General features: G+C 40.1%; 2 protein-coding genes across 3 annotated transcripts; both read left to right on the top strand.

The window, feature by feature from the left end:
* The first annotated feature begins 617 nt into the window (after positions 1–617).
* Positions 618–13,837, top strand: zhx1 (zinc fingers and homeoboxes 1). Its single transcript, XM_023410387.2, has 8 exons — positions 618–1,074; positions 2,808–3,134; positions 3,300–3,763; positions 4,052–4,255; positions 4,502–4,717; positions 5,589–5,753; positions 5,867–7,102; positions 7,896–13,837. The coding sequence occupies exons 2-8, from the start codon at positions 2,927–2,929 to the stop codon at positions 8,178–8,180; spliced, it is 2,778 nt and encodes a 925-aa protein (XP_023266155.1). The 5' UTR covers positions 618–1,074; positions 2,808–2,926; the 3' UTR covers positions 8,181–13,837.
* A 172-nt stretch (positions 13,838–14,009) lies between these two features.
* LOC111658116 (uncharacterized) lies at positions 14,010–17,943 on the top strand. 2 transcript variants are annotated; one of them, XM_023410532.2, is made up of 6 exons: positions 14,010–14,308; positions 14,522–14,560; positions 15,734–15,772; positions 15,907–16,204; positions 16,462–16,607; positions 16,905–17,943. In XM_023410532.2, exons 2-6 carry the CDS (start codon positions 14,527–14,529, stop codon positions 17,255–17,257), a joined length of 870 nt encoding a protein of 289 aa, XP_023266300.1. In that variant the 5' UTR covers positions 14,010–14,308; positions 14,522–14,526; the 3' UTR covers positions 17,258–17,943. The 2 variants fall into 2 exon arrangements, with proteins under 2 accessions (XP_023266300.1, XP_087031328.1); XM_087175202.1 differs by having other exon boundaries at positions 14,473–14,560.
* Positions 17,944–18,014: the final 71 nt, after the last annotated feature.

The following is an 18,014-nucleotide window of genomic DNA, read 5'->3' as shown; positions in this document are numbered from 1 at the left end:
ATTTCTTGTCGCTACACACTTCTTCTGACCGACCTCCAATTTCTGTATTTAGCACATGACAATCCTAAACTTACGCCATCGTAATAGCTTGTTTTCTGGCATTTGTTCACCTGTGGTAGTCATTTTTAACCAGTGGCTGCAGGATGAAATGGATTTTACTGTGAAATTACTAACTGCTACAAATTCAGCTTGACAACAATGGCATTTCATTTTCGCACAGGTATTAAATAATAAGGCATTTGCACATCAGCCTGTCATAAACAAGATTCCTATTTAAATAAAATGTGGAGATGGTTGAAATAATCAATAGAAAAGCCTGATTTGTAACACAAGACAGGATCAGGTGTAACGCAGTGTCGATGTTGTCCTCAAGTAGCTTCTACTGCCCTGACAGGTCATGTAAGGACATTCTGGCACACAGCTGGGTCGGGAGACAAACGCGTTTACAGCTCACTTTAAACAGTGCTTAAATATCTTATTCATTTCGGGACAGCACAGAGCTAAACCCACCTTATCAAGAATACATTATAATGGTGGAATATTACAAAGTTTCCAAAATTTTAGAGCACCGAGAGTCGCTGAGGAATGACGTCAGGACGTATCACATTGAATGATGACGCCGTTTGATCATTAAAAAAATCTGCCGTTAAAAAATATCCGAGAATTAGGTCAGCAAACTAACACAGCACCAACCGTCACGTTATGAATGTAACTACTGCGCGTTTGACGATATAACTTTTACAAACACGCGCCCTGAGTCTAAAATAACCTGCTCCGACGAGGAGAGAGATGTCCGGTGTTTCCAGCATCTGCAGACGGGAGCCGTAGCCGTTAGACCGGTTCGTCCGTCTGTCTGCTTCCCTCCGCTGGGTTCGGGAGACCCGCAAGCCCGAATAACGTTAACGCCACTGTAACCCCGGCCAGACTGGACTGAATGGTTAGCCGGGGGAAGGAGAGACAACGACAGACACCACCAAACAAAACCCGAAGGCTGCTCTGCCGAGACCCAGGAAATTATTCCTCGCCTCGACTCGACAGTCTGGTAGCAACACAGTGCACATTTCAGTAGTTCCAGTAAGTTTACCGCCAGACGTGATCAATAATAATGACTGGCCCGGCTAACACTGGCTAGTTGGCCCACCTTATATTCATGCTAGACGCTGCTGGGCTAAGTTAGACCTCCATGTGTGTCAGTTTATTGCTTTAACATCATTTAAATAATAACGAATTAGCTAGCTCACACCTCCAAATTACTGTGCTGTTATCTGTTAATGCAAATGACCTCATTGTGGCAATGCAGCATAGCATTTTTATTATTATTTCAAACACTGATCTATCACGCAGACTTTCACACTGATGTCTTAGAAGTGAACATTTGCACCTTTGTTGTAGCACGTGTGTCATCATGAACGACCTATTTGTAAATTAGGCAGTAACCATCTGATTAAACTGAGTGATAACCATTAACACAAAGACATATATAGTAACTAAAATAAAATATTAGTTGCCACCAGGCAAGGTGTGCCATTTGTAAAGTAACATTACATTCATAGTGTAATTTAGATTATCATTCTGATATAATTTATATTATTATCTTGGTATAAATTAGATTATTTTGGTGTTGTAACAGTGTGGTCCCTACCAACATTGTGGGAATAACCTGGTAGAGTGGTAGCTGAGCCCAGGTTTCCTTATGTGGTCATTTTTGATTAAAAAAGATCTATGTAGGCACAGAATCAAGTGAAATAATGAAGGTCTAACTAGAGGTATAACTAGATTTTGACAGGGGATGCTTCAACAAGACAAGGCATGAATATCAAGGTCATTATTATGTTAGTTGACATTGTGCTTTAGTAATGACAATTTCCAAATAAATGACCACAGTCCATTTTTAACACTGTGATAGTGCCTTCCCGAGAGCAGAGGACACTGTGGCTCTTGCCTTCTTTGCCCAGTTTTCATTCAGTTTGATCTACCGGGCCTGATAATCCCAGAGTTGGATTCAAATAATAAGCATTTCGATTAAAGATTAACTGGTGATATGTTTCTTAAAATTCCCAAAACCCAAGGTGAGATCTTTTAAGAGCTTGTGTCTACCAACAGTCCAAAACAACATAACAATGATATAAAACAAAAGAAGCGCAAAGAAAGAAAGCAGGAAGTCTTACCTCCGATAAATCCGAGAAGCTGGAACCAGCAAATATATGGCGTATTTGCTTGACAGATGACACAAAAGATGAATCAATTATTAAAGTAGTTGAATAATCTTCTGTCAACTGACCAATTCATTGTATTGCATGACCACTAATGTGAATGTATTACACATAATTTTGCATTCATTTACCATATCTTGCTGTCCATACTGATATTGGAAAAAAAATCTTAGTGTAATCTTGTTTTTAATCTCAACTATATTGCCCATTAATTAATGTGAGTATACAGGTTAATGGGCAATATAGTTGCTGTATTATGAGTCATAATGTGAACCTGTTCTTATCGCAGATTTTGGTGATACTTATTTGGTGAACACTTTGTTGAAATATATGTGGGACTGCAATTTACAGCAGCTTTCACTTGTGAAAATAAAATTGATTCCTTTGTCTTTAATGATTCATTTTATACTGAGAGGGTGCAGTTGTTTTATTTGACTTATATGACTTGTAAGAGATGTTTAAGGCAAATTATCAATGGCTATCTAAGAAGTATCAGTATATTGTATTATATATACATTTCACTTTTCATTTTTAGTTTTTGTGACAAATTATGTATATGACAAATTCATCTGTTTTGTGCCCCCCCCCCCACAGAAATAAATAATTCAATGACTCTGGCATGTGAACACAACCTCCTGAGACATGTGAGCCTCAACACTTTTGCCACAGATCTTCTTTACCCTGAGTAGAAGTAAACAGAGTTTGGTTTGACGATGTCGAGCCGCCGGAAATCGACCACACCTTGCATGGTGCTGCCCTCTGATGTGGTGGAGCAGGAAGAGGTTGAGGAGAAAACGGAAAGGACAAAGGAGGAAGAGGCAGAAGAGGAGGAGGGGAAAGTGAAGGAGGCAGCAGAAGAGGGGCCAACTGCAGAGGAGCTAGGTCAGGCTGTAGTGGTTGTCCCCACACCACCAGATACAGGTACTGTAAGACTCTTTCTGACTGCTCTCTCATGTGTAGATAACAACAGCACTTCATAAGCCCAAATATACACCAGCTTGTACACAAAGGCTCTGTACATCAGAATGAACAGGAATGACATGGGAAATATTTGTCACAATGAATGTTGTTTTATTATTATTATAGATGAGCCCAGTGTCTCTACTGTAGAAGACAGTGAAGTCCTTGATCCCTCACTGAGGCGCAACGCTACAAACCCTCCTGACGATCCAAGCATCGACCAGCCAACCCAGGAACAACAGTGTGATGTGCCCGAGGAGGGAGGAGCAGACCCTGCGTCAGTTGCTGCCATCTCTCTCAGCAAGACACCCATCATGAGGATGAAGACCAAATCTGAACCCAAGAGGATCGCTGTGTCCCTGAAATCACCGGACGAGGCAGTGGACGGTTTTGGAGGAGGTGGCGAGGGAGAGGTTGGAGGAGAGCAGGAGCCCATCGAAGCCCCTCTGGGCCCAATGACTCCTGTTGAGATGCTGCTGCATGACTCCATGAAGCTTGGAGGTGGCGGCTTGCTTATCAGCCCGCCCTCAGAGCCGCCAAGGAAATCATCCATTTTAAACCCCACAGTCCTGCCTGCTGGCCTTGCACAGGTAGAGGACTTTGATTATACAAGGGTTTAGTAAACGTATTTCAGCAGCATGGGTGTAAGAACACTCCATTTACACCTATCTGTGAAAAATTCATACATGTTTTCAGACTCAACAGCAGTCTGCACTCCTCAAAGCTGCTGGTAGGTTTTGGATAATGGATGGTCATAATGCTAAATATTCTCAACAGGGAAGTTAGAAGTTAACTTCAGCAGTGTCACACCTTTGCCGCTGTGTAGCATTAGCCATCTCAATGTTTCTCATCTCCCTCCTTCTCTTAATTTACTCCAGGTGCTGTCAGCTTTCCAGGCCCAGCAGGGTGCGACAGCAGCTCAGCCTCAGCTTCTGATTCCCCTCAGCAGCATCCCCTCCTATAGTGCAGCTATGGACACCAACCCTCTGCTGGGCAGCACATACAAGAAGTTTCCTTACCCCTCCATGGCCGAGATCAGCAGCCTGGCAGCACAGACACAGTTCACAGAGGAGCAGATAAAGGTAGATGAAAGTGTCAGTCAAATAACCTCTCCTGACAAACTATACCCCCCCCCCCGTCTGTCTCTTTGCTATAAGATATCTCAAAAAGCTACAAATAGAAGCTCCTTACTCTGTATACTTTGCTAAATAAATTTAAAAAAAAATTAATTATGAATTTGGAATTTAAGTTTGAAATATACTTAATATAATATAATATGAATACAGTATTTTGTTAATGGTGATCAAATGTCCTCGATCTCCATCCAGGTGTGGTTCTCAGCTCAGCGTCTGAAGCACGGTGTCAGCTGGACCCCTGAGGAAGTGGAGGAGGCCAGGAGGAAACAGTTTAACGGCACAGTGCACACAGTGCCGCAGACCATCACTGTCATACCCGCTCACCAGCTCTCAGCTGCTGCCAACGGTCTGCAGTCCATTCTTCAGACCTGCCAGATAGTGGGCCAGCCTGGCCTGGTGTTCACACAGGTAGGTAAGGAAAGAAAACATGCCATGTCTAACAAGACTCAGCTTTGATGCTTTGCCTTGCATTGAACCCAGTCACCGTAAAAGTAGTGAGACTTTGACATGCTTTTGTTGCATTTTAAGTGACTTGTATTCAGTCAACTTGATTTGACTTGAAACAGATTGACTTTGAATGCATTTAACAAGTTTGATTGAACATGAACATGAACACAATATTAACATGGCATGTATATTTGCCCATTGATCTTTTACAGCAGTTTCAAAACTACTAATGATTTTATGTTTTGTTTTTTTTTTTGTCTCAAAATGCCAACTGTTAGCAGATAGGTCTAGCATTTTGTGGTGTCTATCTAATTTACTCTTAATGATTGTACAGTAACAGGGCAAGGTAATAGAAGTGGTATACTCTAGGTTACTCTGTAATCCAGGTTATTTCAGGTAATTTTTCAGGTAATTTCCTATATGCTGATATAGGTATGTGTTGAAAAGATTCTTCCGTTTTGAATTTTATTTTAGTGTATTTTTAATAACACTGATCAAATAATGGTATTTACTGCAATCTCACAGAGCATGCCATAATTGAGGATTTTCTGGGAAACAACAACTACTTGTGAAAATAACATCTTACACACATGCAGACCACACACACATTACACTGAAGATATATTGCAGAGTGAATATGTGAATTTTTGTACACCATTTGGTGTGTGGAGACCTACCTCTTTTTCACTTAGCGTGCAGTTTTAGGGCCCCAGTAAAGTGTCAAAAATAATACACTAATAATACACAATAATCACTCAAACAACAAATACATCTCAGTCTGATTATATGTCTCATCCTCACATTCTGTGTGTCATTTTCTGACTCTTTGTAGGTCGGTCCAGGGGGAAACCTTCCAGTGACCAGTCCCATCACACTGACAGTGGCAGGGCTGCCCAGCCAGTCCCAGAACTCCAGCAGGGTTTCCTGCCAGCCTACCCCAACAAACAGTGAGCTGAAACGGGCTACCACTGTCCAGCCTCCCTCTCTCTCTCCACAGGTGGAGACAACACTTCAAGCTGGCTTTCAGTCAAATACTGTCAATCAGTCATTGCTGTCAATGAGCAAGTAAAACTTATTTAATATATAACTTTCTCCCTCTCTCTCTCTAAGGAGAACTCGGCCCTCAGCGCTGACACGTTCAGTATGCGGCCTAAGAAGTCCAAAGAGCAGCTGGCAGAGCTGAAAGCCAGCTACCTGAAAAATCACTTTGTCACTGATGCTGAAATCGCCCGACTGATGAAGCTCACCAACCTGACAAAGGGAGAGATCAAGAAATGGTTCAGTGACACCCGGTACAACCAGCGCAACTCCAAGAACAGCCATGTCATTGTTTTCCATGATGGAGGGGGCAGAGGAGGTGGCAGCTGTAGTAGCAGTGCTAGCACTACTATTGTCATTGACTCAAGTGATGAGAACCCCACATCTCCCCATCCTCCCTGCACACCTCCTGTGAAGGAGAAGGAGACACGGCCCAAAACATGGAACCCATTTCCAGACTTTACCCTTCAGAAGTTTAAGGAGAAGACACCGGAGCAGCTGGTGGTGCTGGAGGAGAGTTTTGAGAAGAGCAGCACCCCATCAGATGAAGAGCTGAGCCGCCTGAGGACAGAGACTAAGCTGACGAGGAGGGAGATTGACGCCTGGTTCACTGAGAGACGAAAAATGCCATCTGTCAGTACCTCCTCCCCGGATTCTTCAGAGGGAGGGAAGATGGAGGCAGATGGAGGGAAAGCAGGAGAAAGAGGAGGAATGGGAGGAGCAACCTCTTCTTCTCCTTCTGCCTCTTCATCTCGTAAAGGTAGTCAAACTCCTCCTGGCGGTCGCAGTAAGCAGCTGCCCACTACCACCAGCAGCAACAAGAAAGACTTAAAAGATAAAACTAAAAAGTCTCCAGAGCAGCTCCACATTCTGAAAGTTGCGTTTGTGCGGACCCAGTGGCCCACACCAGAGGAGTACGACCAGCTGGCAGAAGAGAGCGGCCTTCCTCGGTCCTACATTGTCAGCTGGTTCGGGGACTCTAGATACTCCTGGAAGAATGGAAACCTGAAATGGTTCTTTCAGTACCAAAGTGGCAACGTCGAGGGGGCGAACGTCGGAGGAGGCAATAAAATGGGAAGCGGCAGCGGTCGAAAAAGACGTGGTCGAAATCGTGGTTGGGGTCGGTCCCGAACCAGGAAGCAGCCAAGACGGTCCGCCTCCTCCAGTGCAGATATCGACAGATCTCCACCGGCAAAGAAATTCAAGACTGGGAGGGAGATCCTGAAGGAATACTACCTGAAGCACCACTTCCTCAATGAGCAAGACCTCGATGAGCTTGTCACCAAGACCAACATGAGCTATGAACAGGTAATGAAAATATGTTTCATGTTATTCTGTTATAACTAACTCCTGACCTGTCAACCAAGGCACCCGTCTCTCAAACGTTTCTTAATGCTCAGGTAGCTTAAAAATCCATCTTATGGACACTGTTAAGCTTAAGAGGTGTTTCCAAAAAGCACTGTAATTTAATTCTTTTGTCATGACTTCTCTATTAAGTGATACTTAGATGCAAAATGAGTGATGATGTTTAAATTACACACAGCAAACACACGATGCAGCAGCTAAATCAAGTGTTTACTCTCTTAAACTGACTTCTACCCAGTAACATGAATCATAAAGTCAACAAGGGCAACAAGCTGAAGACTGAATTAATTATAATTAATTATATAGTGCAGCTTACCATCATCATTTACATCGTCATTGTACTCTAAGTCAACAGGAGAAGCTCTTAATGCACATGCAGTTGCACTTAGTTCTGCTTTGGGAAACAAGTGTAAAAGTTTAAGTGTTTGTAGCAACACTCTTTGAAAACATTTTTAACTTCTTGAATTGATTAGCCATGAGCAAATTCCCCTAGCAGTACTCCAACGACCCACCATCATGAAATGTTTATATTAAATATTTTGATTTATTTAATTAGATTTTAATATGTTTATTATCTGAATTGGTCCCGTGTAATGTAGAATGTAAACTTGTCTTCATGTCATTAAAACTGCCAAAGTCCCAGAAATATCACGGATGACATGACCCTGGTGTCCTCAATAAGAGCAACAACTCTGCCGTTCTCACACAGTTAACATGTTTCTCTGTCCTTGAAAAGGTGAGGGAGTGGTTTGCCGAAGTCCAGCGACGCTTAGACATGGGGTTGGATCCCTTCCAGGAGGCAGCTGCAGGGAGGGCGGTCGGAGACGAAGGAGGAGGGGAGGAGGGAGAGGAGACGCAGGGAGAGGCATCGACAGCTACCGAGGACCAGACCGGCACTGGGGGGGGGGGGGAAGACGATGATGAAGAAGATGAGGAGGAGGATGCCGATGATACGGACGACAGTGAGGTTTGGGAACCATCACGTAGTGTCAGGAAATCCTTGTCAGTTTCTGAAGATTAATGATTGTGGAAAGCCTGGTGAAACATTACAGAATGTTACAAGAGAAATACTAAGATGATCAATGCTGGAGGAGAGTTAGCTGAACCAAGTCTTTCTGCCACTGGTTGCTTGTGTACACATTTACAACATTAATTAACTGTTTTTTCAAACTATTTCTGAATCATGGAACTGTTAACTTTAACTCATTCTCTCAATACTTATCTTATTAGCTGTACGTAATGTGTCACAGACAATTATCATGGTAAAGTGGGAGTTTGTAGCAAACCCTACAAATCTTCAGTGGCAAACTTTGATAAAGCTCAAAAAACAATAGTTACACAATATTATGTCAAAAAAGAAGAATACTATTAAGTGAAATCTTCAAGCTGAGCTGAAGATGAAAACTGTTGAGATGAAAAAGTTGCCTAAGAAGATGGTATATCCACCCACTACATCGTTCTTTAGAAGCAATTGATGAATACCGACTGTTGTACCTGAGAGATTTTAGGAGGAACTGACAGTTTTAAATGTCCACCATGCTCCTTGTTAAATTTGCACTCCTTGCTTTCTTAAATCAAGCCATTAAGGGAGATTTATTTACACATTTATGCTGCATTTCCTTGAGCAGGAGTTTGTTATGCTGTTGTGAGCACAGGCCCAAATTCAAACTTCGGTCTCTAGTGTTATGAATGTTTCACCCCTGGTCCCAAACTAACTGCACATACAGAAAAAAAGACATATCTGTTGTGTCAAAGGTGCTAAAAAACTTATCCCCGCTAGATGTCACTGCTGAGCAATGTCCCAATGAAACTGGTATACATCCAAAAGTGGAACTGGTTGATTTTTCATGTTACTGTATCACCTGTGAAGATCACCATCGCCATAGACCAGGATGTTTGAGCTGACATTGAAATCAGGTATTTTATCTCTGTGGGATAAAGACCTAACATGATAGGGGAAACGTACCTTAAAGCTGAATGAATGCCAATGCCATGATGCTTTTAAAGAGCGCAGGATGTCTACTCAAGTCTTCCCTCTGTAGTGGCTCATTGTTCATTAATATTATTAGTATGCTAGATTTTTAACTGAGCACCTATAGATCTGATGGAAAAATTCCACAGTATGTGTTTAATATTAACTGCTATTAATGTTTTTAAACAAATTTTTCACTTTTTTGATAGAACTCATCCTGTGCTATTAAAAACTTTTTAAAGGGGTTTGTGTAGATTCAGACAGTGTGAGGCTTTTGTGCCAAAGTTGAATGTTTTGTCTTGTGAGCAGTGAGCTACAGTTTGAAGCAGTGGCACAGTTTGTGAACTAAATAATGGCCACTGTGAGGAAGACGTCTGGGTCCACTGAAGTAAAAACAGAAACAGAAATATTTTTGCTGCAGTGTTTCACTTAGAGATGGCTCGTGATGGGCTTATGATGGATTGAATGGATGGACTAAATTTTTACAATGGGTTGCAGTTTTCCCCAAATCATGTAAATGTAAGCACCAGCTGCAGCTCCAGTGTGAATTTAAAGTAAGTGACAAGACTGCTGTCGCCACCAAATCACTGACACCTTGCCTTTTAGGTTGGGGCTCATGACAAAAACGAGGCCTATGAATCATTTTGGGTCCTGACCCGTACTTTAAGAAACACTGTTTAACAGTATTTCAAATAATAATTTGACTCCAGTCTGCACTGAAGAGAATAATGTGAAGCACCTAAACTAAACTTTTAAAAAATGCACTTTGTCCACTTGTGTTCACAGTGGACTAAATCATGATTAGGCACCTTAATCTCTTATTATACCATGAAATGGCTCTGAGAGACCAAATCTGTTTTGTATGACTAAGAACTGAACCAGTATTTTGCCTTTTTTTATCCTAAGTGTGTTTTCAAGGGGAGGAATATTACCAATTTATCCACTTTTCTAATAATATGTGTTGTTTCATATTTGGATGTTTATACGGCTCAGAAAACTAGTAGAACAATCACCTGCCGCTTTTGTTCGCTAAATTGCACAATTTGAGCCCAGTTTTTAATCATTTCTCCTTTTAAAAATGCGCATGTGTTATATTTGTTGTTATGTTTTTTACTGTTGCTTTAAATCATGAGAAGTGTCTCCCATCTCCTTCTCTGCTCCCACATGCCCCTGTCCCTGACTATTTAGCCCTCTTGTCCAGTCCACTTTTGTAAAATAAATGCCTAGATTTCAAGATGTGCACTTCCTAACACATGTTTCTGCAAATGTTAGCAGTGTCCTGTTGGTTCTCCGTCTCATTAAATTGTCTACAACACAAGCAGACAGACTGACAGGGCTATAGAGACATCTTCGTAAGACTGAAACCATTCAGAAAATTTAAAAAAAGACATTCTTGGAAAATTCACTTTTTCTCTCGTGGAGGGAATTGTGATGCCTGAAGAAACAGCACAGCATTCCCTCTGTGGTGGGATGTCTACCAAATAACGCTCCTCTTTCTCACTGTTTTTTCTTCATGCTTTACTGCATTAAGACGACAGGACAATAGACTGAAAACTGTCTCAAATACAGTTCTTCACTGACAGGGGAGAGACTCTGATGAAGCTTTGCAGATAAACCTATGTGCCTACATGGCTCGTATACTTGTTTGAACATAATTTCAGCAACTCTCGACAAAAGATGAGAGAGTTTGTGAGTGCTTTGGAAATCAGAAATTGTTGGCTGATTGTTACAGGAGGCTTGTTCAAACTAAGGTGTGATGCATGACCAAGCTCTGCTTTCTGCTGACGCTAAAAGATGCCTAGATAATCTGAAGTTGACATTGCAAACTTCTGTTGTAAGTCCTTAAACGAATACCTTGGTGTTCCGAATTTTATTGTATTTTGTTACCAAGCACTTGTCACACTACATGTTGGCACCTTCAGCGACACAAAATGCATTTTAATGAGTGTCTTTGAAACCAGTGTGGCCTGTTAGCTCTAAACTAGCTAAACTAGCTAGTTTATGGCAACTAAAGGAGAGTTGAAACCAGTGTGTCATAATGTGACAGTTGCCTGGCCATGAAAAATAACAAATTCAAAATGTCAAGGTACCTTTTGTCTAATACTGCATGCAATAACCAAGACGAACAACTGCTCATTTTGTACATAGAGTGTTTTGGGTCGTTATACTTGGCACAGTAGAAGCCTAATCTGGGATTACATTTATTTTTTATCTGTATTAATACCAGTTACTTTATAATTACCAAGTTGACTTCAACCATGGACCTGTTTTCCTTCTTAAAAATGATTCGAATTTTATTTCTTCATCATTGACTCTAGAACCATTCATTAAAGTCTTGTCCATGTTAGCTTGGCCAAGGTTGCATTGAGTACCTAGCTCCATTTTGAGCAACACGTTAAGGTAGTCATTTGCTCTGACCACAATTGTGGTAATTTTTTGGCAGCCATTTTGTGCTCATTTGTAACTATTTGAATTCTGGTACTACATGCAAATTTGTATACATGCTACAACATGGATGACCCCAATTTGCTTGTTTTAGTTCACAAATTAGGCTTAATCCTGTGTCCAGGTATCCAACCCCCGGTCTTTTACAGTGTGCTCTTTCTTTACTATAGCCAGTCCATTTTGAATGGTTTTATATGTTTCTATCTATGAAAACTGTGTCATTACAACTCTGTCCAGACATCAGTGGATTGCTTGTTAACAATACCAACTCATACAATACGTACAACAGAGTAGTGTTTTTGAAATAGAATCTGCTTTAGAGTTCAGCCAGTGTTGCCTGAGTGGCTTTTTGTTACTTTGGTTGCAAAAAATAAAGAATCAGAACTCAATAGAAAAGACATGCACTTAGTTAAAGGAACTGCAAAGACTACAATTCTGGAAGCACCTGGGAAATTATTTTGCTTGCTAATAATTTGTAAAAAATATAAGGCTCTACACATCAACTGTTTCATAAAGATACATTCAATATAACAGAAAACTTAATATAAATGTTATGAGCAACACTTTAAGTTGCTTAGAGAGGCACTCCATTGACTTTGCACATGAAGTTCAGTTTACTTGTCATGAGGAGTACTACTCAGCCTTTGTATGATGTCTTCCGTGGCTCTAGGGGGAGCTTCCGATAGTTTAAAAAAAAAAAAAAAAAAAAATCCTGATGATGTCATAGTGATGTCATTAGGGTCATCTCAGATTTGTCTTGATTCTTCTCCATTGTAAATTAGAGGTGTGGGGTTTAAAAAAAAAGTGGGGGTTTAGAAGGAAAGGAGAGTCTACTGAAAGACAAATCTGTTGTATTGTGGGAAATGTAGCATCTGGTGTTTTTGGAGCTTGGTGCATAGCATACTAGATATAAAGGTAGGATATCTCAGCCTTTTGACAGTTAATGTTATCTCCATATCAGGTGAATGATACGAGTATTGGTAGAAACAGAGCCAGCTTGGCTTCACTACAGTGTAACCTGTGTTCAGTAAATCAAATATTTTCCCCAGGTCTTCTGAGGTGCTGTGTCTCTTCTCTGAGTTGTGGTTTAATATCCATCACTCATCATGTATCCCAGTTAACCTTGTGCAGTAGAGCTACAAGCTAACATTGTGATCAGAGTAGTTTACCTGCTGTCCTATTATGCTCATATGTCATATGTGTATCCTTCGCTATACTTCCGCTATAGTCCTCACTCGTTTTCTGTATTTAGACAAGTAGTTGGTTGAATGTTTCTTACAGCTATCAGAGATTCAAATGTTTTCACTATATAGCAGCCAGCTTTTTGGTAAAAAAACAAAACAAACATTTTGTCAGAAATGTAATATACTGTACGTATAAATGGAGATTTTTTTAAATTCATTTACGGTGGAATTTTCACTTTCTGGTTATTCTGATCTAATTTTTATCTGCTGACAGTTTTTACCCCGAGTCATTGCTTATGATGGACATGCTTTGCTTTTAACCGCAAACTGCACAGTTTTCTCTTTGTTCCTGCTTCAGTATAACTCATATTTCCAGATCTGTTTACTGAGTGATGACAGACTCCTGTGTTGAGTAACAGTCGGTTCCGTAGATACAGATACAGCAGGACGAATACAATGATCTCACTGTATTACACTACCTTCATAAATGATATTTACTGTGCCATTTTAAAATGATGTCACCCCTGACTTTAACTGAGAGACGCAGTTCTTAAAAATGAGCTGTGATCACCTTACCCAGTACACCCGATTGATGACTCTAGGGGATTCTGGGAATGAAACTGACTTACTTGAGGTTAAACTCTTTGCAGGCAATGCAGGCAAAGATGGTTTTTCTGTCTACAACGTTCATGACCAAACTCAACTAAACAGTTCAACTTCATCTTATGCTGTGTCTACGGAACTGACATTTCCATCTATTTCTACGCTCTGCCTGTACATCGGAAATGTGTAAAAAAAAAAAAAAAAAAAAGGAGAGAGTATCTGTCATAAAGTTTGATGAAACACAGTATGTATGTGCTATCGCCTCTGCAGGCTTGCTTTAGAGAGCTAAACAAATTCTATGTGGCCCCTGCAATCATCAACTTGAAGCTGCCAGCTGTGAGGCAAACAATTTGTGCAATGTTAATTTAAAATCCCGGCTGTTGTTGACGCTCTGGCTTGATTTTTAGCTTGATTTAGAAAAGATTTATATTTTATACTTGTTTGAGGACAAACCCCAATAAATTTTGATCAGAAGATGTGTACTTGTGCGCAGTATTTTGCATCTTTTCCTTTGAACACAAATGTGATATGAATCAGTCAAGATGAGTTGATCCTGACAGATTAATTTATCATCACTGTTAACTGTTGTTAACAAACTGAATCATCAGTGACCCCCCCCCAATCATGATAACTTGAAAAATAAAAAAATATTATATAGCCTCACAACCTCCTCTGTTGAAGAAAATTTAACTTTCAGAGGTATTTGCATGTGTTGGAACATTAACAGACTTACTTTGTAGGGACAGCAATGTATGTTTACAGATGCAAATATCAGCCTTGATGTGGTTTGACTAGTGACATAATACCTTGACTCTGTGGCAAACAGGAAATATGTCAATGGCACTGATGAGAGAAGGGAAGTAAGTATAAATCCAGCTGTGGCTTGGAGAGGGCATCATATTAAAGTTGGTGTGGAGAGAAAAACAGGCTGACAAGACGAGTGAGGTTAGTACAACTGAAATGATCAATTTGTTTCACACCTTTAATGTTATAGAGTCCTCACAAAGTGTTTTCTGTCTCTTAGATGTCAGTAGCAACATATGTGCAATTTCAAAGACATTGAAAACTATTACTGACCTCAGTTTATTTGTCTATGTCCATTTGTTTAGAACATTCAACTTGTCCGTAGTCATCTGATGTCGCTATTCTCCTCCACAGTAAAGATGCTGTGGATTCTGTTGCCCCTCTCTCTGATTAGTAAGTAGCTCACTTAATGCTCATGCATGTTAGTTATCTTACTGTAAATGGTCAAAACAAACTAGTTCATTGTGTTTTGCTGTAACTTGCTTCAGACTCCCCAGTACAGCACAAATAATGTCATCATTTACAAAGAGGATTTGACTTAGGTATTGACTAAGTACTGAAGGATGAGTGCTCTGTGATCTTGGGATTTCTTATACAGTTATTGCACAATTTGACTCGTGTCAAAGCTCCTCATGAACCAAACGTGACAGAACGCTTGGAGCTAAACATCTTTTTAAATGACATATCTGTTATTATATTACTCTTCCAAAGTAGCAACAACACGCTGATGAACTTAACACAAAACACTGCAGTCATTGCAACTTTGTAAATGTTTTTAATTTTGTCATACAGGCTTCACATAACACAAAAGTCCTGGAGTTTGATGCAGCTGCAGCCTGTAAATTCTACTGTTTTATAAAAACTTACAATTACTGTAACTGTTTCTGAATATTTTGTAACAGAAAATGTTTACACTGTACTGTGAATATGGTGTAAAGTAACTCTGGTGTAAAAACAAATTACAATTTTATACACAAGTATGGGACCACTAGTGCCAATAGGTACAGCTTTGTCTGAATGTATGCATTGGCAACACTGCACAATCTACTGCCACTTACTCACTCATATTCATTGTCAAGGTCTTTGGCTCTAACACTGTTCCTCTCAAATGGAACCTGTACAGCTGCTTCATCGTAAGTCGGTCGATATTCTGAAAGGTACAGTCTAGTTGAAAGACCCGTTCTCCAATCTCAATGCCCATATTATGGCTGCTGCCATGTAGCGACTGAGGGAGGCTGGGCTTTGCTCCACCAAAGGGGCCCTTATCTCATCTGAAATACGTGTCTATTGCCAGGTCTTTCTTTGTTCGTGCCCTCATCCTCCACCTCCTCTCTGTCGTCCTCTTCCTCTCGCCCTCACTGCTTCCATGTTTGCGAAGTTCTTCTCACAGAAGCTCACCTGAGGTCTATCGGTAGCGATAAGGCTAAGACTGATTGGTTTTAGTGTGTAAGCAATGGCAAATAACTAACAAGCAATAATATAGCTGCCAGTAACTTTACGTGACATGACATGAAAAAAAACTTGAAATGGGAACAGGAATTCTAATATAATCTTCTGCTGTTTCAGATTTCACAGCAGGCACAAACTTAAATGACAATGGCACAGGTAGGAATTAATGCATCTCTTTACAGGAATTAGTGTAATTTTTTTCAAGTCATGTCAAAAAGGATAGTTATATTTCTATATAAATATATAAGGGCAACATTTTGAATTGACTTGTTTTCTGTTTTCATCTACAGCTATCTGCAACAACACAGCAAACAGCACACTGAAAGGGAACACAACTCAGTCATCAAACTACATTGATGGAACAGGCACATTCTCATCTGACAGAGCTATTGATGGGAATATGTCGACTTGTGCTCATACCAATAAGACGGTCGACTCCTGGTGGAGAATTGACCTGCTGGGTGTCTACAATATTTCCTGTATCGCTATCTACAACATCAAGCATAACAATGCTAATATAACTGGTGCTCAGATCTTCATTGGGAACTCCCGTGAAATCCATTCTCTCAACAGCACTGAAACCAACACGTAATGCCTTCATGCTGCGTTTTCAGGCGTTGGCATGTTCATTCTTTTCTTGCCATAATACACATTTCTAACTTGTACCTCTGTGGCTTGATTTCAGCGAGTTACAATTTAAGTTAAATATCACAGCATCTTTTTCAGCTTCCACAGCTCCGAAGAAAACAATCAGAGATTTAATCTCAGAACCACAAAACATCACTCTTCAAGCCCTTTCTGTTTCTCTGTCTCTAACTGTGTGTTCATCTTTTTCTCTCCTCAAGGCATGTAAATATCACGAAATTCACAATGGACAGATACAATTACTTTCATTTTAATGGAGAAGCGGTGGGACGCTATGTGCTTGTGTTCACACCAGTAACAAATTTTACAGTTCTGTGTGACGTGAAGATCTGGGGCAGCTTAAAAGGTGCAACACGTTCTGATCCACAAAACTATGTGCTTATTTAATGCAGTGCACACATACAGTAACTGTAAATGACATATTAGTAGCCTTACATAAATACTGAAATTTCTCCTTTCCAGTATAATGTAGACAAATAGTCTATTCATACAAGAACCATAAGCAAATAGATAAACAAATAAATAAAATAAATAGAATATTTTTAGTGCAATGGGGTTCTATGTTTACAAAGCCATATACTATACTATATACTATAAAAAATTGTAATTGTTTTAATTACTCGTTTTTTTTGTTTTTTTCTAGAATCACCTTTTTTACTGATCAGCCAGAATAAGACGTGGGAAGAGGCCCTGCGCTACTGCAGGGACAATGACATGGACCTGGCTTCCATCCTTGATGACAAGGACCAGGTCTGGGCTGAGCTGGAGGTCAAAAAGGCCAAAAGTCCCCATGTGTGGCTGGGCCTACGCTATACCTGCACCCTGGACTTCTGGTTCTGGATTGAAGATCATGGCTTAAACTACAACTGCTTCAAAGGCGAAAAAGTCAATGAGTGCGGCATGAGTGTTGCCATGGACGTAAAAGGGAAACATGTCTGGTCCAGCAAGCCTGACAATGAGACGTTTAATTTCATCTGTTCAAAGAAAGAGAATTGAAGGTTTTGTTTTGCTGGTCCTTTAATTTGGACATGTGACAATGGCAGCATTGTTGTGTTGTGATGAATTCTCCTCTAATATGTGTCTTAGGTGATGGGTCCAGGCAGCAGCTGTCCAGATAAAAGAGATGGGATAAAGCAAAGAGCTGTTCTTCTCTCACCTGAAGCATAAACTGATATAAATAAATAAATAAAAATCTGTTTGCTGTTTTAATAACTGCAAGTTTGTTAAGACTTTTGCTCCCTCTATTTTGAAATGTAATCACTGATCATTAAGAAAAGTTTTTTATTCTCCTCATGAAAATTGATCATTGGCATGAACCGGCTATCCATATGTTGTTGATTAATTCTGATATGAAAAAATATACTCATTCAGAAATGTTTGTGATGTATCTCAAATTTACAGAAATGGAAAATTGCCCGTCATATTAAATACATTTATGTATTTTGTATACCTTAGCTGATATAAAACACTCTGATTTACAGCTTTCATTATTTATTTTTGTTTGAATTGCATTTTCTGTATGTTTATTTCCTCTGAATGGATAGAAAATACATTACCTATATTTAAGCTCTGCTTATATTCATGTGTGGGTTGACTTGGGCACTGTGAAGACAAACTTGCCTTTCTCGGTGCATATTTTTGTTATGTCAATATCGAGTTAAATAAAGGTTGAGATATTTGTACATTCTCAGTGTGCTGCATATTTTCAGCATCAACCGGAACCTTTCTGCCCGGAACTATAGTCACGGGATAT

This window comes from Seriola lalandi, unplaced genomic scaffold (assembly GCF_002814215.2).
Source record: "Seriola lalandi dorsalis isolate HSWRI2012SDOR001 ecotype SW California unplaced genomic scaffold, Sedor1 jcf7180002054425, whole genome shotgun sequence".
NCBI lineage: Eukaryota > Metazoa > Chordata > Actinopteri > Carangiformes > Carangidae > Seriola > Seriola lalandi.
Note: the sequence above shows the minus strand (reverse complement) of the source record. Positions and strands in the feature narration are given on the sequence as shown.